Raw genomic sequence first — 23,918 nt, 5'->3', positions numbered from 1 at the left:
ATATAAAGTGTTCAATTGAAAATGTATAGTATGGCTTTATTTATAAGCATTCCAATGCATTTTGCATGCTATTTTAAGGAAAATTTGAAATATTCCAGCTCCGAAAAGAGCCTGGTGATGTACCCTGAATTTTTGGGAATTGACAGGTTTAAATGTTAATAAATAAGGAATAAAATATCAAGGGAAAATGTATAAAATTAAGGAACGTCTCGTGTGTCCTTAATAAAAAGAAAAGAAAAGATTTCATCTGTAACTTCCTTCCACATTTATTCACAAATGCAAAAAAATAACCAGAAAAAGAACCTTTCTCATGTTCTTGCATGCTCAATTGTTTATTGTAAGGCAGTATAATATAATCTTTAGGCAATGATGTCTGCATAAAATTGTGTAGACCAGGCAATACTGATGATCACTATACAACACACACACAGAATAAATTTAAACATACATGTATGTAAATGTCTTCAGAAAGCATTCTTTCTTTGGGGTGGACATCTAAAATTCAAAAGCCACCCTGATGAGAAATGAGACAAATATCTATGAACAGTGAAAAATACAGATCTAGCTCAAAAAAAAAAAAGAAAAGAAAAAAGGAATAGGATTCAAGTAAATGAAAAAAAAAATCACTTGATTCCTAACAGATATTTAGTTGTAGAAAATGGGAGTAACAGCAAAAACAAGTGTTCTTACACAAAAAATACACTGTAAATGCCAGTTATTCAGGAATGTTACTGAACTGAATGCAGTTTTAATATTTAACAAGGAATGTCCGGATCCCTGACAAAGTAAAACACTCTCACTGTAAAATTGTGGACTAGATTGGAAAACATGAATTTATAACAAACAAGCAACAAGAGTCAAAATATTAAGGTACTAAATATTAGCAAAAAATCCTAAATGTATATATGTACATGTATTGGTATAGTGATATTTTGGTAGTAGCATTTTTTAGTAACAAACCATACCTTAAGTTTTCTGTATTGTTATAATGCAATCCATTTTGGGAATGTTTGAAAAAAAACTGTCAGATCAAAATGAATTGTCGTAAATTTCATAAAAAAAAGTGAATAATATACTGAAATCTAACTGCCGATGAAATTTGATCAATAAGACTATCCAGATAATTGCTGCTGTTTCTGCCATTTTAAATCTAAGTACAATACATGTAGGTTTCATTTTTGCTATGTATGAGTGAATCATTGCAATGATTCGAATAGTGTCTGAATAATATGATTACCAGCTGACGACTTAAGTATCACAGACCAAAAAAGAGAATGGACTAACTGTTTGAGACACCTTAATTAAATAAAAATTAAGTAATAATAATTTACAATCAAAAGTATGCATAAAGGTACCAAACTTTATCCAATCTTATGCCTTTTGTTTACTTCACACGGTCATGTACAGGAAAACTTCTTAGAACCAAGAAACAAAGTTCCAAGAAACGATGAGGATGGACAACATTTTAACTCAGAATTAGTGTCAACACCGTCTAACTGCCTTGTCACATGCCAAAAAATATCATTATTGCACAAAAAGACATAATTATGTCAATACCCGAAAAAATAATAAATATCATGTCCGTTACATCATAATGTTTTGCCCGTTACATTTTAATGTCTATCTTACAAACATGTTTAATCCAAAGTACAGTACTATAAATTATATTTTACTCAAGATGCCATTCTTTTTGCAAACTATCCTTTACAATACTTTCTGAATTGTATATATCGTATAAATCGTAATTAAAGAAAAAATATAAACAATCGTATTCAAAAATAAAACCATTTATATTTCCTGGTTGTTGCAAAAATAAAGCACTCACAAAATAAAAATACAATCAAAATGAGACAAATGAAAACATGTTTATGCAAATATGCATTGTTCAGATCCAGAGACATCAGATCGTTTGCTATACATTTTGTTTCAATTTAAAATTACAAAAAAATGTAAACAGTTCTTTGAATATGAATGAAAATATGTAACTTCCCCTCTTCCTTTCCCTAAATAACTTTCTGTAATAATGAGACATGCCTTTCATGTAATCATATGCTTCTTTTCTGGAAGCACCTGTCTCATAGAAAAACCTTTGACATTGATAACCTTCACAACAAATATGATTAGCAAAATATTTTGCCCATTGAGCCCAAAATCTCAAAGCATGACTTGCTTTGATAACAGTAAAAGAGCACAAATAAAACATAACAAAGTCTAAGGATCAACAAACATAGGCAGGATAGACGAGAAAGCTGAGGTATCACAAGAACACGATAGCCATTATAGAATCAGTCTCCTCACTCGGCTGCTATCCGGTGTCTTCTTCAATCCATGCGACAATTTTCCCTTCCCAACCAGGAATAATGTCATCGTCATTCATCACTTCCTCTTTGACTGTTCCAAACTCCGGGTCCAGAGCTTTGAAAGAATATCGGTAGTTTCCTGAACTCTTATCATGGATTTGTTTAAAGTCTTTCAGAGTTATTTCCCCTAGTCTGAAAAACATTGAAATAAAACATTTCATATACATTAAATGGAGCAACATCATTATATAATTATTGTTTTAGAGATTAATTGTATCACCTGGAGTTTTTTGTCATTGTACAAGAACAAAACACTCCTCCCAAACAAATTAGAGTACAAGTGACTCTAATATCAGTCCATTAATTCATAGATACTCTAGACTAGAAAGTTTTGCTTTTAGATATATAATGCACATTTCAATGAAATAAAATGGTTCATCATAATAAAAATCAGGTCTCCGTTTCACACAGATAATATAAATGGAGCTGATATAAAGGGATTTTCCCATGATTATATTCAAAAGGCAGATGACGAAACTGGGATTTTCACTTTGAAGCCAACATGAAAGTGGTTCTCACAGCAGAGCACACAATAGCCTGTCACCATTTATAAGGTGCTAGACCGAGCACAGCACAATGGGCTAAACCGAGAGCACAGCACAAGTTACAGAAGGGTTTGGCTAGGAAATTTTGCACTCTACCTAGTTAACTAGAGTTCAATACCTACCAATCTCTCATCACACAGAGCTTTCTTTTGAATTGTTTTGTGTCCTGGCAAAGAAAGGGTTCAAAATCTACCTCATGTATTATAATAAATCAGTAGCTAGCTACATACTTAGAGTAAGGTTTATATGTCAAAAACTAAAGCAGCTTTTGTTCTTTTGAAAATTAGTGATCATTCTATGAAAATAATTATCATCAATATGTGTCTAGTGCAACCAAATGATATCGTTATTGTAAACACACATCTCTAATATTTAGTACTGAATCTATATATCACAACTTGACAAAGTTGAGGCATTGGGAGTGAAGCTAAACAAGAAAATGCAGACTTTTGTTACAAGAACTCATACCAACCTTTTCTGGATTGTACACATGCAAGGATTGACTGTCTTGTCCGTGAAGTAGAGCACTTTGGTGGAGTTCTGGCCCTTTCCTATGTTTCCATTAGGTGGTCCATCTAATTGATTGACTGAGAAACCTTTGGCAAATAAAAACAAAATATAATGAAAAATTAGCCTACACTGTATTTTAAAGTAATGAAGAAAATAAAAATACTTTATTTCTATAGTTATTTTCCTCCCAAGTGTTACTTCTTCTCAAGTATGTTTATACAGGTAACTCTCGATAGCTCGAAGTCCATGGGACCGAGGAAAAACTTCGAGGTTTCAAGAGTTCGAGTTTTCAAGAGTTCGGAATTTTCCAGGTTGACCGACGGGTTTTAAAATTAGTCTTACCGGATGTTATGATTCAGCCATTTATTTAGTGCTAACCTTACGCACGTGCTTAAACAACGTTTTCTTTTCAGTAAAATATACAGAAATTGATGTTTTTCTTTAAAACTGAATAAAACAAGTATTAAATAAATTCATAATAGGAACTTGTTCAGGAATAATCATTATAATGACAATGATGCTGCTAAACATAATTTTTACAGTTTTATAATTCTAAAATTTGACCATGGCTCAATATCATCGTTTCGTCTCAATTAATTTCTCATTTTCATTGCGTCTCCAAATTATCGTAAAACGGTTGGTGTTGATTATAGATTAGGTATCGGTATGGGCAATCATCAAACAATTATCACCTTGCTGGACAAGTGTCGCCTAAATAAACAACCCGTGACACGGTCCCGCGTCTAACGCCTGGAGCAATTTAAATGACCAAGTAGGTGTTAATTAGGTATAGCGCTTGGAGATACAGGGCGACTTCGAGGTATCGAGGGTAAAAAACTATAGATTATGAATAACGGGACTTCAGTTTGACTTCGAGGGATCAAGGGTTTCGAGAGATCAAGAGTTCGAGAAATCAAGAGTAAATTTGCTTAGTTATATAGGGAAAAAAATCGGGACCCTAGACTCACTTCGAGCGATCAAGAACTTCGAGGGATCGAAGTTCGAGCCATCGAGAGTTACCTGTACAATGAGGAAGAAGTTTGTTTTTTCTTTTAAAGAGTTTTATCAATTAATCATTAATTCAAACTTCTCCTGTGATATTTTCCACCAGCAGTGCATGCACAATTCCAAACCACAAGTTAATAACAATTGGTGAGTGGACATATGTAACACACTGCACAAAAAAGGCATTCAAGTCATGTTACAGGGCTCCATTATTTCTCAGTGGGTTAAGTGTGATACAGAAATACCTTGGATCCACCCCACACAACAGTTCAGTCCACCCCTTGTGATCCACAACCCATGTTTAGTATTGTAAGAGACCACAGCAAACTAATGCACTCACTTGTACTACCTGGTATGGCTGTGATAGGGGATCTCCGTACATCACCCGTACAGTCAAAGTTCATTCGCCGCGATGAATTGCTGCTGTACGAATTCTACAATCATGAAATCGAGCAATAATCACTGATCTTATATCATACATAAGGAAACAAGGTGCTTTTTAAATACATTGATCAAAATCAGTTGCAATTTTGTTCACATAACAATGTGTGATACATGTATTTATTAGTTCTCCTCTTTTTTATACACATTACACAGCAAGTTTCTTCCAATATACTCAAAGCATTAAGTTAACCAGAAGTGGACACTTACCTGATGGCTTCCATTACTTGATGTACTGTTGTTTTGTTGGTTTTTCTCTAGAAGAGATGAGACACTATGTTCCAGGGTGTCCAGGGTGTGGAGTTGTGGGTCCCCTCCCTTAAAACACACCCGTAAACTGCTTAGTGAATCCCTCACCACCTGGAGATCATCTACACTGCCCTTTAAAAAAAATATAACCAGTTAAAAATGTCAATCACTTAATCACTATACTTTCACAAGAGAGCCTTCTATGGGATGTCAATTTAAAGCATTGCATGTACATGCATTTAACATACAAGTATATTTGTTAACACCGACTCATACTCTCCAAACATGCATATGTACAGTGTTTTCACTGTAGGACACTACACACAATACTACACAGACAAACCTCAGTGGGCAGAAAAAAACATTCATCAATTTTATTAACATTTTCAAAGGGGAAATAAGTAATTTAATAATGAAGTTGTAAAAATAAAATTAAAATAATGCCCCCTTTCATTGTAATATTTCTTCAGATAACTTTCACAATAAAATAAGCATGATATTTTCTCATTTATATTATATACATTTTTTGGCCCATGAAAACAGATCAATTTGTTTTGCCTAAAAGTTACTGATAACTCCGTAAAAGAAATGGAGACTTCCTGATGATTACCTGTGAGGAAACGGAGGAATCCCGATCAGAAGATGACAAAATCTTTCCTTCTAACTTTGCCATTCTTTTGTCTTGCACTGCAACTCTGGCCTTTAAAGTGGCCTGTAAAACAATGTTACACCATCTAGCAACCTCCTTCACAATTTACAAATTATGGTTATCACTATTACAACATGTGCATGTTCATTTACATGGACCATTTATCACAAGAGTCTAATTTTTTAATCTTATGTTTCCAATACTTTACAAAAATTGCACTTTATTTATCCTCTGCAAAAGTACATGTATAACATTTGATTACATTGCTTAAAGAAGTAACTCTTTACTGTAAAGGTTTGAAATTTGAGCTACATGTATCTATCTTTCATTGAATGGTACAAGTATAAGACAACTGATCACAAAGGAAGCCGAGTGTCTCTCACCCCATGTTCCCCTACAACCCTCAGCCGGTCGTGTAGCTCGGAGATCTGCTGTTTCAGAGCCCTGGTAATGGACTCTTTCTCCTGGATCTGCATCTGTAGCTCATTCTGGAGCTGGTCTATCCGCTGGTCTCTTCTGGCCATCTCTTTCTGTATAACATTTACATACAACCAATTACTGGAATATCCCAGTATACAGAAGACTGGTTTACTGTATGTCTTCTTTGAACTAATAAAAATTTAAGTGCATTTCAACACAAAAAACATTTGGTGAATGCTTTTGAAATATGTTTCTAAATTAGCATACCTACATGTACATACCAATTTCTCTTAATTCCCTTTTCATTTAACTAATCAGATTTTTCAGAAGATTTATTTCACTATGTAATGCAATTCGATCAAGACTTCTGAAAATGAATATTATCAACCCATATTCTTACCTTTAAATCTAAAACTGATTTGTCTCTTTCTTGCATATTCTTTCGTAATTCAATCTGTAAAATAGATAAATGGTATTTTGTAATTAATGTATCTACACAAGTTTGAAAACTTTCTTGCAACAATACAACCATCAACCTTTTGAAACCCTATGTCATTTTGATAGATATCATTTACACCAACATACAAGTAGTAAGCACTTAAACTATTCTATTACAAGAGTACAAGTTTTTTTATGTTCATTATCTCTACCTTTTCTAATTCTGAGTTTTGCTTGTCAAAATCTCTCCGTAATATTTCTTGCTTCAGTTGGTTGATCGTCTCATCTTGTTCTGTTAACCTCTGCTGTATTCCCCCCTACACAAAAACAAAGACAGGTTAATAACAGAGCTACACTAGTGCAACTTAATATTTCTACAATTTTAAAAGGGAGTATACATGCATAACAAATTCAAAGAAGCTCAAACTCTGAGTTTTTCCTATAAAGTAAAACATGCTTATAACCAAGTAACAGGGACGGGTTTTTCTGCTTTGTTATAAACGTAATTCACTATATCCGTAAGCTTTACAATACGTTTTAAACCCTTGGGGAATGAAAATAACTTTGCTTTAAGTGTCCATTCATTATAAGTGTGTTTGCTATAATCATGTTTTACTGTTAAATCATGTTTTACTGTAGTGTATCAAAAGTCCTCACCTTGTTTCCCTGTAGTAGCATACACTCATTCTTCGTCCGAGACAGGTCCTCTCGTAAATCATTCTGTATTATTGTAGACTGTAACAGCTGACTCTTTAATATTGCCTGGAAAAGTCAACATTGATGAGAGAAAAACATTCACTTATGGAATCTATACTAATTACTTGAAAATCTGAGAGAAGGAATCCTTAATCAATGATAAAAATATTGTCAAAACTATTTCAAACTGACATACATGTAAAAGATGAAAACAATAATGCATGAATAAAACTATAATCTTTTTTTTAAATAGTTGTTAAAATGAACAGAATTTACATAATTACAATAGTTATACATGTAGTCCTTTATCACATACACTGTAGATGTAGATATATTTTTATCTACTTACAATTTGCTCCTCTGGACTAGACCCCATCAACACAGACTTGTCTCCCTCCTCCCCGTCTGGTGGTTCCCCACACAGTAACTAACAAAAACAAACAAACTCTATTGCTGTTCTTCCCATTTTACTTTTACACTCCTAATCCACAAAACGTGTGCAAACTAATAGCTAGTAGTCTAATTTTCTTTCTTGGGGACAAATATGCTATCCATCTTTTTTTGAATCATCTAAGTTTAGGGTTTAACGGTTGTCGGACATATTATCAGGAAAAGTTTAAAAAATCAAGCATAACTTCTCATCAAATGGTTTTCTTTAAAGTCTGACAAGATTCTACTTACCAGGTCCTGTAGTTTCAGTAAATCATCTTTGGTATGTTTCATATCCTCATACACATCAATGTACTCCGTCACCAAGTCATCAAAATGAGAACGCTCGACTAAGTTGGACCCAGAATCCTCTAACTCTGTTCCACTGTCCTTTGCTATCAACAATATATGTCATTTACTTTTAATTTGCTCATTATTGAAGATAGGATAGGTTATATCATAAAATATTTCAGTAAACATGAAATCTATTTTTGAAAGGTTTTAATTTTCAAATTATTTAAGAACTTTATTTTCTTGGAAGGGGGGGTGTTCTATGGACAAAATGTCTAGTTGTAATTAAGTCACAGTGTTACACATTTAAATAGCTAAAGCTGGTTTTGGGAGTTTGTATTAGGTTATATCATTCTATTTTTAGCAGTATTATTTCCAATGAAATAATTTCTCATGCATAATAGTTACCAAATAAGATATTTTTAAAGTCCACTTCCAATACAGAAAGAAATTGCTTAACCGTGATAAATAACTCTTAGTTTACTTTACCAAAAAAAAAAAAAAGAACTCTCCAAAAATAAAGAAATAAATGCACTTTGATATTGCCCAAATGTTCCTAACAACATTCTTGTAAAACAATGTACCTCTTTGCCAAATACCTGATATTTGGTCTGAGGAATGACTTTTGGAGAGTGAGGATGACATTCCCCTGGCTGCTGGATGCTGGGTCAGGGTGCTGGGTATATGTGCACTAGATAGAGGACTCTTGTCTGCACTGGCTCCATCCCCCTCATCTCGACCCAATAAGGTCTTCCGCTGGTCCCCAAAACTCTGGTCTGAATCACTGAACTGGTCAGAACTACTGCCATGATACGTTTTCCTGATGGACAAAAATGAACATTGTGAAACTGGTAGAATATTCCTGTAAATACTTTCTTGTTTTCCTGTGAACACTTTTTTCTTTTATTCAAAAGATAACCAGTCCATGGAATTAATACATTTATTGCTCTGAGCAGTTATATCTTTTATAACATCTGCCATGCATGTACACTGCAAGTAAGGAAATATCCTGTCAGTGCATCTGATTTTGGTTTATCATTTTAACATTTTATCTATCAGCAAAGTTTTCTGGTATTTGCTTTGATATCTTTCATATGTACTATTTCAAACAACGAAAGTTTTTTTTCTTTATTCTTTACAACACACCTGCGATCAGCATAGTTAGTAGGTGGTCGGTTGCGTCTGAAGCTATTACCGGCCTTTGCTGCATTTCTGCGAGCCTCCGTCAAAGCTGCAGAAGCTCCCTGGAATCAATACAGTATTAATTACAGTATTCCCTAGTATACTTCATGCTTAATTGCAGTCCTAACAAATGTCTGCAGTCTACAGCTACGTTAATCATTGTGACATTTCGGTGGTAATTTCATTCAATCATAATACATGTATTGAATGTTTTATCCCAAAATGAACCCACTTAAATACCATTAGCCCCCAAACAACAGCTGCATCTTAACGAGGCCGGGTCTAATTTGTTCTGCCCTAGATTTTTTAATGAAATGTTTTACCTGAATTTCTACTGATATAATTATTATTTTAAGATTAAAAAATAAGACATTTACCACACCATTTGTTTAGGGGGTCATCTCAAAGTTTGTTAATCTTTAACATAGGACCCTATGGGATTTCGCTTGAAATGTATCAATTTTGCACATATTTTTAAACTTCTGCCCTAGGGATTTCTTTTTTTGTTCTACATATTAAAGTTATTGCTAAAAGGCATCAAAAGGTCAAATAAAAAAAAACCTTTTACCTCCTGGTTTGTTCCTGGGGTCTTATCAAAGTTGATTTTTGTATGCCCAATTTCCCAGATTTGTCAGATAATGGCTATTTTTTATTTGACAAAGGCGGAAAAGGTGATCTTTATAGTATTATTAAAGCCTTCAGACATATTTAAATAATAAAAAAAATATATAACATCACATATTAAGGGTCATTAATATAAAATACATGGTTACTGTCTTGAAATATATGAATTAAGCTATATTTAGGCGGGTTAAGAAAACGTGACAGAGGGTTTGGCCTGCTGAACCCTCTTCACTTTTTCAACCCGACCCAAATATAGCTTATACTTCGAGACAGTTATGTTTATTCCACAATATAACATTAATTTTACGCATTAAACGAGCCATTTTCAACAAATTTCGCTGAATATCTGCAGATAAAACTATCACGCCATGGCGTCAAACAAGCAAAAAGATGACGTCACAATACAAATAAAACGCTGCGCGAAAGCGTGCGTACTCGTTCTGTACACGGCCTCGTTAAGTTAATTATATGTATCATATCATCACTTCACTTCGGAGTTATTCCAATACATGTACATGTATATTATCATATGTCAACTACTGATGTCATTAAGTGTAAAGTCACAGCAACCTTTGCTCACACTTTCACCTTTGACCTCTATACCTGAACAAGACCGGTCATGGCAGATCCCGACAGCCGTCTTTGGTGAGTGGAATGTTTGACACACTGAGGTTTGAAATGAGCAGCTAAAGCCAAAATCAGCCTCATAATGCTCTTTAACTTGCCTTCCACAATATCTGAAAATGATATTCAATTCGATGTTAAAACTTGTGATTTTGTTGAGAAAACAGATAATATTTCATGCTAGTGTAGGTTTTATTGATCACATTAATATTCCCGCTGAAATTCATTTAGCAATTTTTGCTGCTCTTTAATTTTCCACCCATCCCTAAAGGAGGTTAATTTCAACATTAAAGGCCAATTTTCTGAGAGTGAAAATGATTTTAGCTGTAGGAAATTCCGTTTATGATTGCTTTATTTCAGTTCATGATAAACAGTCTATAAACCAAATGCAAAATTTCTCTATCAGTCATCCCTCCAGATATAATACCAAACAACTGGATACTGGTATGTAGAAAAAATCTGACTGGAATGAATAACAATTGGTCAGTAATCGAGTCTAACAGTCAAATGTTCTTGTTCATAAATTCTCCATGTACCTTTGGCGTTTGTGTGATGCATGCGGATACGGTTGGCAGCCATGTACTGCAGCACTCTGTCCACATTCTCTCTCATTTCTGCTGTAGAGGACGGACAGCTGTGTATTCCACCCAAATGTTCACCCGCTGGAAATAAGTAGTCCAACCCATTATCTTTATTGCAAAAAAGTTTGTCAACACTTGTTACAACATTTACTAAAAAATAAGACGAGCTCATTTACCATAGAATAAAAAATCTGACGACTCAATGGCTAACTTTTTCAACTTGCAAACCATTAAACAGTTTAAAAACTTGTATTGCAGTTATTTACACTACTGTTCTTATCATATCAAGTTTAAAAAACAAATACCAAAATAATAAAAACCTGAAGGTTGATAAAATTGAGACTGTTTAAGTGTACCTCAATAATCACTTGACATAGATTCAATATCAATTTTTCCCTTAATTTTCCTATTATAATTGCTCAAATTCATTTCCTATTAAAAAAAATACCAAATATTGAAATACATGTATAACGTTTCACAAAATGATCCTTCATTCAGAAGACTTCCCTTTAATCACACTATCTGATCTCTATTACCTCAGTTAACATTGATTCTTATCTGCTTGCCAATTATCTATTGAAATAATGACTACTCCCTACTGTCAGCAAAGCGGTTGGTCCAATATAATTAAATCTCTTGCTTTCATTGAACAAATAAAAGAGATCAATGCCAAGTAGACATACTACACCTGCTAAGAACCCCTTTGGTTAGGTCCTTGCTTACTTTCAGACATAGTCAAAAAGTTTTATCTGTGTTAGGGCTTAACAAATAACAATCACACTAATCCCATTAATCCATCAAATCTGATTAGACCAGTAGCTGTATGGGTCAAGTTTTTGTCTAAATGGCTTGTTTACTTTTCATCAGGTCAACTTTTGTTATAAAAAAATATGATTCATAAGTTAAATAGAGGAAAAACCATGTGACCAATTGCAAAAAGCACACTGCAAAATTTGTACCGGTATATTAGTTTCAATGTAAGATTTAATCAATATGCTTAGACTGAAAATAATGTAACAATAGATTTTCAAATAATGCAATAGCAAGCTATTGACTCAATTTCTAGTATCCAATATCCTTTTCTTTTATTAAAAAATAATTTTAGCAGCACAGATTAAATGAAATCAATAAATAACAGACTGCTTGCTCCCCCCTTCCCAAATGAAAAAAGAAAAAGGCTGCAAGAAGACAGAAATCTAGACAATTCGCCAGAGTAACATTTAAATCAATTACTGGTCAACTATCAGTACATATACATTACTTATTTTAACACTTTCAGTACTGACATGCACTCCAGTTAACAAACATAATTTGTGACTAAAAAGAAGTAACTAAAATATGTTCATTATACTGTCAAATGTCACTACATCTTCATGAATACAGCATTGTGTAAATGTTACAACGTTAACACTCCTTCTGTCTGTCCAACTTGTTTACATATTTCCATGTGTGTGTCCACAGTAAACATTTTCAATGGTTTCTATCTAAATTTTTACTGTAAATATTTGTTACAAAGGCACTCTAACACTGATTTGGACTTTGTATACAATTAGTCTACATTTAGAAAAAGTTTACTATCCAGTCTTAGATTCATTCATAAAATCTTGTCTTTGCAATAAAAACCTGGACTTTTTATCATAAACCAGTACATGTAGTACCGGTAGTTAAACTGTTGTTTTCCACAGCACTTCTATATCAATGATCATTACCTGGTAATCATCTCTTTGGCCTATTGACTATCAATACATGTATTTATAATCATAATCCGTTAGTACATCTTAAAAGTTGACTATAATCAGTAAATGAAAAATGCTTTAAAAAACTCATCACTGATTCCTAAATGTACTTATGACTACATACCCCGGTAGTAATCTCAGTAAACTCTGCTTTCGTTATCAAAGTATTCATACCTCTCAAACATGAGTTACGTCTCAATGAGGACTACTATGGCTAATCACTTACAATCTCACTGACCTCTGCTATGGCTATACATTACTTACAATCTCACTGAGCTTTACTAGGGCTACACTACTTATAATCTATGAATGAGCTCTGCAACAGCTACATTACTTACAGACCATCTCAACGACTACATGTAGCTAACACTATCTCACTAAATGGCTACAATACTAACTATCTTATTGAGATCTGCTATGACTACATTACTTACAGACAATCTCATTGAGCTCTGTTATGGCTACGTAGCTTACACACTATCTCACTGAGCTCTCATATGGCTACCCCATATCTCAAATAGAGCTATCTGATGGCTACAATACTTACAATCTCCATGAGCTCTGCTATGGATATACATTACTTACAATCTCACTGAGCTTTACTAGGGTTACATTACTTACAATCTTTGAATGAGTTCTGCAACGCTACATTACTTACAATCTCAATGAGCTCTCTTATGGCTACATAACTTACACACTATCTCACTGAGCTCTCATATGGCTACTCCATATCTCAAATAGAGCTATATGATGGCTACAATACTAACTGACAATCCTATCGAGTTCTGCTATGGCTACAATACTTACAGACAATCTCAATGAGCTCTGCTATGGCCACCCCATCCCTCATGTCATTACGGAGGTCCTCGATCTGCCTCACTCCCGGCTTCTTCTTTAACTGTGAGTTTACCCATGCTACATAAGCATGCAGCTGGTTCTATAACAGAAAAATTATTGATATTTAATAACAGTTTGTATTGATTAACGTCATGATTCATATATTTTATTTTAATCTGTTTCTTTGTTGAAATGATTGAAACTCCATGTACAGACCACGGATTCTTTATTCAGTGTTTGATCTATCCAGATTCAATATACATGTATTTGCAATCTGTGTTATATTTACTGTTTGCATATTGAAAATATTCTGTTACACTTTACATGATGTTAATAATATTGGTGCTGAATAATGAATGCTTAAGGTCATAAAGATAATAAGATGAGAGTTTTATAACAATATTTCACATTATCTGCACTTGACGGATGACCATTTTTATAACATTTACTAAATCTACAGTACCTATACAGATAAATAGTTCATTGTATCATAATGAAAATGATCTATAGTATAAAGTGACTGACATGCAGTGAAAAGGAAAGTTGATGTCATGCTCAGCTTTCTACCTTTCATTTTCTGCCACACATGCAAATGCTTCACAAATGATTGTTGAGGACAGTGAGAAATGGGGGCTACCTTACATAGTTTCTCCACCTGCTTTCATCTCTCGGTAACGAATACACTGTTGGGGTTGTAGTAAATCAAACAGTTAAAAGCCCAGGTATAATCCTGTTAAATCCTCAACAGCTCTCTGCTTTTGTCAGATATATGACACAATAACTGCTCATATTCAAAAGCACCGTTTTTTACCATTTAACTTCACTTACCAATTCATCATGGAGTTCTTACAAATTCTCTTTAGTTTTCAATTTATACAATTTACCAGAGTAGAAAAACTTAAATCAAGTGAAAGTATGTCTTGATCAATGGTTATGATAAGGACGCGAAGACTTTTTTATTCCACCGATTTTGTTTGCTTAGCTGATAACCAGTTTTTTCATAAAGCATTCCATTGTAAAATGTCTGGTTGTAAGGTGGATTGAATTCTGACGGCAATAATATCACCCACAATATTGGCTTTGTAAATACACAGAAAACAAATAATTTGATATGATTCATAATGCACACAAAGAGGTTCCCCTATTCTTGAATACATAATAGCCCTACACTGTTATTATTTTGGTGTGTTTGCGAGACATTTACCTCAAAGGAACGTTGCACACAGACAACAATGAGAAGTGTCAATTGAAACAGAATAAAGGTCTACCAGTATATTTGGACAGGTCTGGGGATGTTTTGAACCCACATAATAAGCATGTCAACAACAGAAGTTTCTTTGTACATGTATATTCATTTCATTTTTTTTTTACACTGAATGATGCTAAAACCAGTATAAGTACCGGTACTCTCTATTTTCGAACTTGAAATAATTACTCATGGCATTAATTACTGCTCCCTATAACAGTCTTGCTCATACATGTGTCTGTATTTTCCTGAATGTGAAATCTGACAATCTGTAGGACTACAAGACCAAGCCATGCTGAATTTGTGTATTGATCACTTGTTGAGTCAGTGGATTCATGTTGTCTGGGTCGATAAATATACACAGGGATGCTACATCATACCATTCACATACATACAGCATTATCTGTACATTTATCTTTCAATCTGCATGTACTAGAACATTCATGTTTGCATCTTACATGCACATCATGAGTATGAAAAACCAAAACAGGCTGCCACAATATTACACTACAAAATATTGAAACTTAATGACATCACAAATGAAAGATTTTGATTCTTCCATATAGAAAATAAAAGGGGTGTACTCAAACAGAAAAGTTCTCCATGCAAAAAAGCAGTAGAGGAGTAGACAAACAGGATATCTATCCGAAACCAAAAGATGAGTCAGATAGAAAGACACAACCAGGATATACATGTAGGGTTGGAGACTTACTTGCCAATCCTCCCACGATTTAGACCCCTCATCCTCAGGGGTTTTGGAGGGAGAACTAGATTCCGACATCTTGTAAAAACAAAGTCCAATATCAGAACAGAATCATTGATTCACAGGACAGTCATTACAATTCCAATGTGACATTGAGAGCCATCACAAACAAGCATGAATTGTGCATGTGCTTGCATCTGCTTATCACAGAAAAGAGGGAAGAAATCCAATTTCACAGTCACTTGTTTTCTTTTTTTCTTTTATATGATCTTGTGAAATAGGATAATATATATTCCTGAATTGAAACACATACATCTAAATGCCTGACTGCCAACTGAAATTCTGATATCACAAAAAACAATACTTTCACACAGGCATGTAAATTCTTGTAGCAAAGGAACCCTGAGTTTAAATAACACTTTTTCAGGCACGCTCATAAAAATCTTTTGAAATTGAAATCCAAATTTGTCACTTCAACATCAAATTTCTTGTCTATCCCTCAATTGGGTCCATAAAATTTCACTGAATTGAATTTAAATGGCCAGAATTCCTCCTAATATACATGACCCAGCTACTTAGTGCACAGAACTTACACCATCACCAGTTGTCTGCTCTTATGTTAATATGCTTTGGATAATAATGTCAATATTTTAACTGGGTAAAATTCCATTGAATTAACTTAGCAAATCCCTATCATTACACTTATTCTTTTGGCCTAGAAGACTTATCCAAACACTAAAATCGCTCACAAAAACACTGGTTTGTTATGAATTTTAAATTTAAATAGTATGAAAAACTTAAAATTTATAAGTTTTAGCATCCTAAATCTTAATCAAAACGTAAAAATCCAAATCCACAGTGCAAATCTACACATAATAATTTGAACAAAGAATTCACACAACATGAACTAAAGTCTATACCAGCCAGAGGCCCATCTCCTCCCAACCACTCTCTTCCTTCCAGGAAGTTGCCTCTTCAGGAAAAGCCAAGAGAGTGGTGTTTATGCTGTCGCTCCACATCATGCTTATAAAAACCCACAGGAAACAAATGGTACTTAGATTTGCTATTTCCAGTCACATTAACTGGCCAAAACTGACCCTTTAATATTGAAGCAGCCCAGTTTGAAAGTCTGTCTGACATGAACAGAGACCCCCAATCCAATATTCATGATACAGGATATCCCATCACATGCATAAAATGATTTCTTTTGTTATCACCAGACCATTAACTGTGGATGAGTATTGTATTCCTTTGTGCAATGACTATTAATACCTATCTCTATCAGTTGGTAATTGCACATCAAATCAGGTCCCAGTCCTGTGGAGATCAATCACGATCCATATCTAACATTATTACATGCATATAGCAAAGTCTGCAGCTGAATGTCCTTTGTTACTCATTTAACACCTAATTGGGGACAATTTCTGTCTATTGCTCTATCAACAGTTATTTGGAACTGATTAGACAAACTGTATCTAGTGCAATGATGAGGGATCCCTTCCCCTGTCACGTCAATCTGTGGTAAAACTGACAGATACATACTTGTTTTAAATTATTGTGCATTTCAACAAGTTTCAATTCTAAGAAATTTTCAAATATTTTTGCCCGCAAAACAATATACAATACTACAAATATTTGTATATGTATATGCACTTCTTGAAAGATGTACAATAACTAAACCCATATAAATATGTATATATTCAATGATGTGATACATTTTGAGGTTTTTTTTAACATACAAATAGTCAACATACAAACACTCAACATACATACACCGATACTAAAAAAACAAAACAAGCAATACTAGTACAACAAATCTGTATCCAAGAAAAAATAAGCCATTAACATTTCTCCCTGAAATCTAGATTATGCAATGCAAAAGTCTAGGGCCCAAAATACAACTTGAAGTGTATTAGTGCATTATAGTACCATAAACATCCAATGTCATATTGCATGTATACAAGATTCATACATAATTACACAATAAAATGACATTGTTCTGAAGTGTAGCGTAAGTGATGACCAGATCCACTTAAGCCATGTGTGAAATACGGAAGACCTACTACACCTAGTATGCACTTAATCAAGCCTGTGCTCATTGTTAACAACATGGAATCGTAATCTCACACTAAATGTGTCCCTCCCTCAATAATGCCACTAGCTGTCTAGAATGTCAAGTGTCATCTTATAATTCTTGTCACATTTTGTGTATGACATTGAAAATGTGCATCCATATTTTTAATTTTATCTAACAAACTCGTGAACTTCCTCGAATATAAACACATGATAAACGTACTACAATTTTGTGCTTATAATTTAATTAAACATTTTTCACAATAAAAATGCTGTGTATCATTTATAGCCATCTGACTTATTAGGAAAAACTAAATATTAATCTGGCTGCCATTTTGCAAAATAAAATTCTAATTCAAAATACACACTTCAAATTCAAGTCATATTATTTATAAAGACCTATACTTAATAAACTTTCATTCAATTTACACCCCACCGTATTTACAAGGCTTTAAATACAGTATGGGCAATTTTTAAATGAGTATTTTACCTCCTCACTTCATAGTTATTGGAAGCCCTTGTTTTAATAAATGCTAATAAAAATGAACCAAATATACAGGACAGTTAATCCATAGATATCTATATAAATGCAAACTGCACTAATTCCAGCCTCAAAAATTTGTTGGTAAACTGAACGAAATTATTGGGGGGATGGGGGGTAACTAATCAAAAGTAGAGGAAATTATTAATATTTTACGCAAGAAAATTGAAACTGACATTTTTTGGTTGAAAGTTCTAGCTCATTGATGCTGTGATTTAATGTTAGTCAAAGTTCATTCAATCTTGAAGGATACATTTTATTATGCGGCTTAATAAAAAAGTTTCTATATTTACTCCCAAATTACATGTATTCTTACTTCACATTTCACTTAATTATTTTTCTATAAATACCCTAGCTGCAGATCTGTACCCTCTGTCTGAAAAAATTTGGATGGACGAGCTGGGAGCTACAGTTCTGTACATGTTAAAAATGCATATTTATGTCACACATAAATTTGTGCTAGTGTCCCAAAGGCATCTGGTTAAAAAAAATGTGTCAATTTCTAACCATTTTAAAATTTAAATCTCCAAAAGAAATAATAATTTCTCATTCTTGTGACTTCCTCCAGTTTAAAAGGGATCTTGACATATCAATGAAGAAATCTTGGATTTCCACCCTTACATCGATTTCAATTTAACTTTTATGACAGACATGTACATTTTTGCTGATAATCCTCAGGTAAAAAAATAAAACGCTTGATTTATATTTCGGAAAAACAAATTCTTGTACTTTCATCATGTTCACTACAAATTTGAAGATAATTGATTGATTTTATTTTTAAAAAAATGCACAACATGCATGAAGCTTATCCTCAAACTATACTGCAGTGAATATGGACAAGTATATAAGTAGTGTAGCAAACATGTAAACAATGTCACTGTTCTCTACCTTAATCAAATTTTGACTATGATTCAGATTTGTCTGATTAGAGCTTGAAAATTATATATTTAAAGCATCTATCGTTAAAAATCAAATTACCTCCATTATTTCATCTGGTTTTTACTTATTTCAGCTTTGTATCCATTTTATATGAAAGCTGACAGATTGACATTCCCATGTTGATGTGCACGCTTGAAGAAGTTTGTTGATTTTTATTCAAAATGGCGGGTTGCCAGCAATCTCAAATAAATATCTTAAAGCTCGATTTAGTCTGTCATCAGATATTCATAAATGATGATCTTCATCGACTGATTAAATTTGTGTATAAAACTAAATACTAGCGTCATAATGGAAAGTATTCAGTGGATAAAATGATTTGTGATAAAATTTGAGACTATTCTGTTTACTTTCGGTTCATATTGAAAGTAGGGACTCTAAGGGAGGTGTTATTATTTAGTTTACCGCGAAATTTGAAATTAATAATAGTTTTCACAATAACCATGATAACGAATAAAGTACTTTATCTAATCATCAATATTCGTCTTATTACTGCTAAAAAAAAGTTTTATATATTTTAAAATAATGTTTGTTGGTGGTTATTCATGGAAGAAAATTAATTTATACAGGTTTTAACGCAATGGTTATATATTAACTTATAGGCAGCAATTACATGTAATTCTATTTTTTATACACTAATTTAAAGATAATATTTTTTTTTAAAAAGGCATATCATCGGACATCCTTATCAAGCATAAACTTTTTAAGTATCACAACTGAAATCTGAGTTTGTTTGCACAGATGTACACGTAGCTTTAATTTACTTTCTCACATACCTGATTATAGTTTTTTAATAACTTTTTATCGGGCTAATTAGAAGAATTTTTCCGTATTTAAAGGTAGAAACTAAGAAAATGAATTACAAATTATCCCATCATTTGTGACATTCTGAAACACTTTGAACGTTAAGGTTGTATTTATATAAATTTTCAGGACATTAACGCATCAAGTTCATGCATACAATTTACGATTGATTAAAATTACGACATCAGTGATGAACATAGTAGAGAATTCAACGTAAATCATGTATAATGTCCCTTTACTCCGATGAATTGTTTTCTTTCTATTAGACACCTCGTGGTCAAGCATTTATTTATTGTAATCTGTTGCACGTATCAAATCAATTTTGCCTGAAAACAAATGCAAGCCATTTTGCTACAGATCTTGAGTGTTGATCCAACACATAATGCTCATATTGCTCGGCATGGACATTTACTATTGGATTATCAACGCTATCGGTCTCTCAGTTTCCACCATGCACCAGTGTTTACGATCATATCTTATTAGAACTTATTTGCAGTGTTGTTTCTAAACATACAAAGGCGTTGGTGTAAATACACGAGTTATAGTTAAGTTTAAGTGTATCTGGGAATCTCATCATCTGTCGCATTTAATCCCCCCCCCCCTCTCTCTCTCCCCGTACGGTCAGCGTAACCCCACGGTCAGTGATGATGAGAAACACGTGTGCAGGATTCATACGCTGCTGAGATGGCATGTTTCTAAACAAGTCATAATATGAACTAAACCAAAGTCTTCATATCTTCCAGCATATGGTCGAGATTTCGTCCAAATTTTATGACAATTAAACTCACCTGGTAGTAATAGTATACAGTTAAACAATAAAACTACATCATTTGATTCAAGGATTATTTAAATCACGAATCATGACAATACACTCTATCTATTGATCTTTCTCGGTATTATTCTTGCGATTCTCTTTTAATTGACATCTTTATTCAATTATTGATGGGGGAAAAGGTGTCAGGAAATCGATACATTCATATCAAGTTATGCAGTCCAGGTAAGATTCAAACGGGCATTCTTAATAAAAAAAAATATCGAGATTCCCACGAGCTGAAGTACTCTGTTACAACAGAGAGCGATATCCAGCTATTGTAACCGAGTTTTATGTCATTGTCACGATGGATCAGAGACGCTGCTCAGAGGCAGAGAATGGAAGGATTGCACGACCTTTAACAATAACAGACACTTCTTCGCCTTTCAGGTGCAGACTCTGTCTTATCTGGTGACGACAGAACGCAATTAAACATTGATCGATCGATGTGAAATGATGTCTTTGCGTTGCCCCCAACACACATGTGTCTGCTAATGAGGTTATAAAAAAATAGCGGCCATACGGAGAGCGCGTTAATTTTACAGGTACGAAAAATGCAACAAACAGGTGTTCCTTCTCACAAACAAACGTGTATTTCACACTAGTCCAAAAATACTATACTTCGGTGAAATTACATGTGCGTAATCCCACAATGAGTAAAATATATTGATTATCAAAAAATGCCCTCGGTAACTTCAATAAACTTAAAAAAAAAAAAAATATAAAAGAAAAACCCAGGGTGTTAACGATAATATTCGGCGCCTTTTAGACCCGTGTGTTGCTCAAACACAGTATCAAATGGCAAAAACACACAGTTTGATTAATATCAAAAATTCAGTGTTGTATTTACTTAAAGCTTAAGTCTTTTAAAGAGTAACTTAGTATTTAAATATTTACCGAGTTTCTTTTCATGGACAGAGCATTTTAAACAATGTGGCGTGTGTGTTTACTTGGTTTTAAGTTTCTAAGTTCGGTTTTTTATTTGTGTTTAGTTATTTCAAATGGACCATACAATTTTTTCAGTTCACAAAACAAAGGATCTTTCATATCATCTTTCGGTGATCTCCTTTTCGTTATCCAACGATTCTATTCTTTTCAAAATATTTTTTAACAGCGGATATGGGATTTAAAGAATTTGTCTAAAACTTGTGACAATACCACGCCTAACGTTTCTCAATTTTCAACACCTTAACAAAAATTTATATATGACTTTGAACTCAAATCAATGTTACTCATTTTTTTTATCTTATTATTTAATTACCACAAAAATCTAATGCAATAATGCGTAAAGCTAATAAGATTTCCACAAACAATTGAAACATGGCTTACATTCTCACAAACGAATATCGGATTAATCGATGTGTATTAAGTCATATTGAAAAAGAGAGGAATTTTTTCTCAAGGCATTGTTGCCAAAATTCCTTACCTAGACTGTATTTTCTCAAGCTTTGTCATCTTGTAGTCATTACCCCCAAATCGATAATTAATAAACGTATTTTGTATGAATTGAGACTATAACGGGTATTTGATTTGTGTCCATGAAGTGCAAGATAAAACAATCCATGCGCCCCCCCCCCCCTCCCCATCACACACAAATTTCCACAATCAAAAAACAAAACAATTTAGATACTAACCTTCCTTTGATCGTAATTTGAATTAGACATTCCATTGGAGTCCGATTCTGTGTCTGTGATTGAAGGGGTGGATGGAAGAGGCCCGTGGGTAGAAGAGAGATCGGAACCCCCTCTGTAATGACCCCCTGTGGTCATTTTGTTATCCCTCGCCATGGGGGAGTTTGATTTAAGAATAGATAATTCCACGCCGACTTTAACACGTGGAGACAGCCGAGATTCCAAACTGGAGTTGAGAGGTTTCGGACTCCTCTGTAACAGATTGTTATAACTGCCGTCACCCCGGCGAAAGTCCGGATTGTTTGGACATAGCGGTGATCCCATTTGTTTTTCTCCGTAAGACATGACGGATATCCTCTCCATTGGATCAAGACACACTGTTATAGGCAAAGATATCCAGTATCTTTGGTGGTGATTAGAATAATTCCTCTTGAATGACCATCACATTAAATTCTCTAGATAAAAATCTACTCCAGTGTGTGTACAAGAGACCCTCACAGTAAATCAAAATCCAGAAGCCGGCGTAACTGACAAGTCTAATAATCCCCTGAACACACAAACATCACTGATGTAATTATACCAACAATCTCTGAAAAGAAGACATTTTTGCAATAAACTGTCCTATTTAAAGTGACTGTAAGGAATAAACACGAAGTATACTATTTACACATGTGCGCACTGACCGAAGGTCTCCCATAAAACAATCAAAATGTATCCACTCGACCGACGGCCAATCTCACTGACCTGGTGCCATAAACAAGAATAATCCGGAGGGCATATTACGATTTCCCATTTCTCTGTGAGCAAAATGAAAGGAAAGCTGACACTTTCGATCACACGCTAAAACTATCGCTTTGGATCGCTTCATTATGGGTTCCCATTGACCCCAGCGGTCGATTTCTCAGCTATATGCACCAATGAGAAAGCCGCATTTCAAACCGAACGTGTTAATCAATTTACAAATGGGTATTTATCGTTAATAATTTATGGCGCTACCCCCTTCTTTGTTCATAAACTACAATATCACAAAAACATAAAATATTGCTAAACAGCGGAATAAAACATGTTAAATCTGTTTTAACTTTAATATATGAGAAATAACTTAGAGCACCAGATGTTTAAAACTCGTGCAATCAATTCACACGTGTGACCACTATGAATTGAATCTTAATGGGATGAAATAGATTTGACTTCCTGTTGTTCGGGCCGGGGCATGGCCTGTGGGAGACAGGTGAAGGGTTGTAGGGAGGGTAGAGGACTATTATTACCCCCACTTCAAAGATAATCTCCTAACAGACGTGAAATTACAATTAGTATTCCTTGAGATTTTCATGAATATAAATCTTATTAGGGTAGCCCCTTGTAAAATCTGTCTGTGCATGGTTGTTAACGTTCATAAAGTTCAGAACAGGCGCGGGTCTAGGAGAGGGTGGGGGTGGCAATTGACCATAAGAAATTTCTCTGCACACAAAAATACATCTTTAAAAAAAACGGAGTAAACCTATGAATAGGAGAAAAAAAAAACAATGAAATGATAAAAAAATAATCTTTTTTTT

At 33.9% G+C, this 23,918-nt stretch overlaps 1 protein-coding gene across 9 annotated transcripts; it reads right to left on the bottom strand.

Annotated features, from left to right (window-relative positions):
• Positions 1-248: 248 nt before the first annotated feature.
• On the bottom strand, positions 249-23,204 carry LOC105347801 (dixin). Of its 9 annotated transcripts, none has more exons than XM_034446434.2 (19): positions 22,366-23,204; positions 15,576-15,644; positions 13,588-13,717; positions 11,000-11,125; positions 10,443-10,576; positions 9,180-9,277; positions 8,618-8,853; positions 7,995-8,137; positions 7,663-7,740; positions 7,275-7,379; positions 6,830-6,934; positions 6,580-6,633; positions 6,143-6,289; positions 5,721-5,822; positions 5,072-5,242; positions 4,770-4,854; positions 3,378-3,501; positions 3,028-3,071; positions 2,353-2,492 (listed from the first exon to the last, which is right to left on the bottom strand). In XM_034446434.2, exons 1-18 carry the CDS (start codon positions 22,723-22,725, stop codon positions 3,038-3,040), a joined length of 2,301 nt encoding a protein of 766 aa, XP_034302325.2. In that variant the 5' UTR covers positions 22,726-23,204; the 3' UTR covers positions 2,353-2,492; positions 3,028-3,037. The 9 variants fall into 9 exon arrangements, with proteins under 9 accessions (XP_034302321.2, XP_034302322.2, XP_034302323.2 ...); XM_034446433.2 differs by having other exon boundaries at positions 4,761-4,854; positions 22,366-23,203; XM_034446430.2 differs by lacking the exon at positions 3,028-3,071 and having other exon boundaries at positions 249-2,492; positions 4,761-4,854; positions 22,366-23,203.
• Between the last annotated feature and the right edge of the window lie 714 nt (positions 23,205-23,918).

The sequence above is a fragment of the Magallana gigas genome, chromosome 2, assembly GCF_963853765.1.
Source record: "Magallana gigas chromosome 2, xbMagGiga1.1, whole genome shotgun sequence".
Taxonomy (NCBI): domain Eukaryota; kingdom Metazoa; phylum Mollusca; class Bivalvia; order Ostreida; family Ostreidae; genus Magallana; species Magallana gigas.
This window is presented reverse-complemented; position numbering and strand designations above follow the sequence as displayed.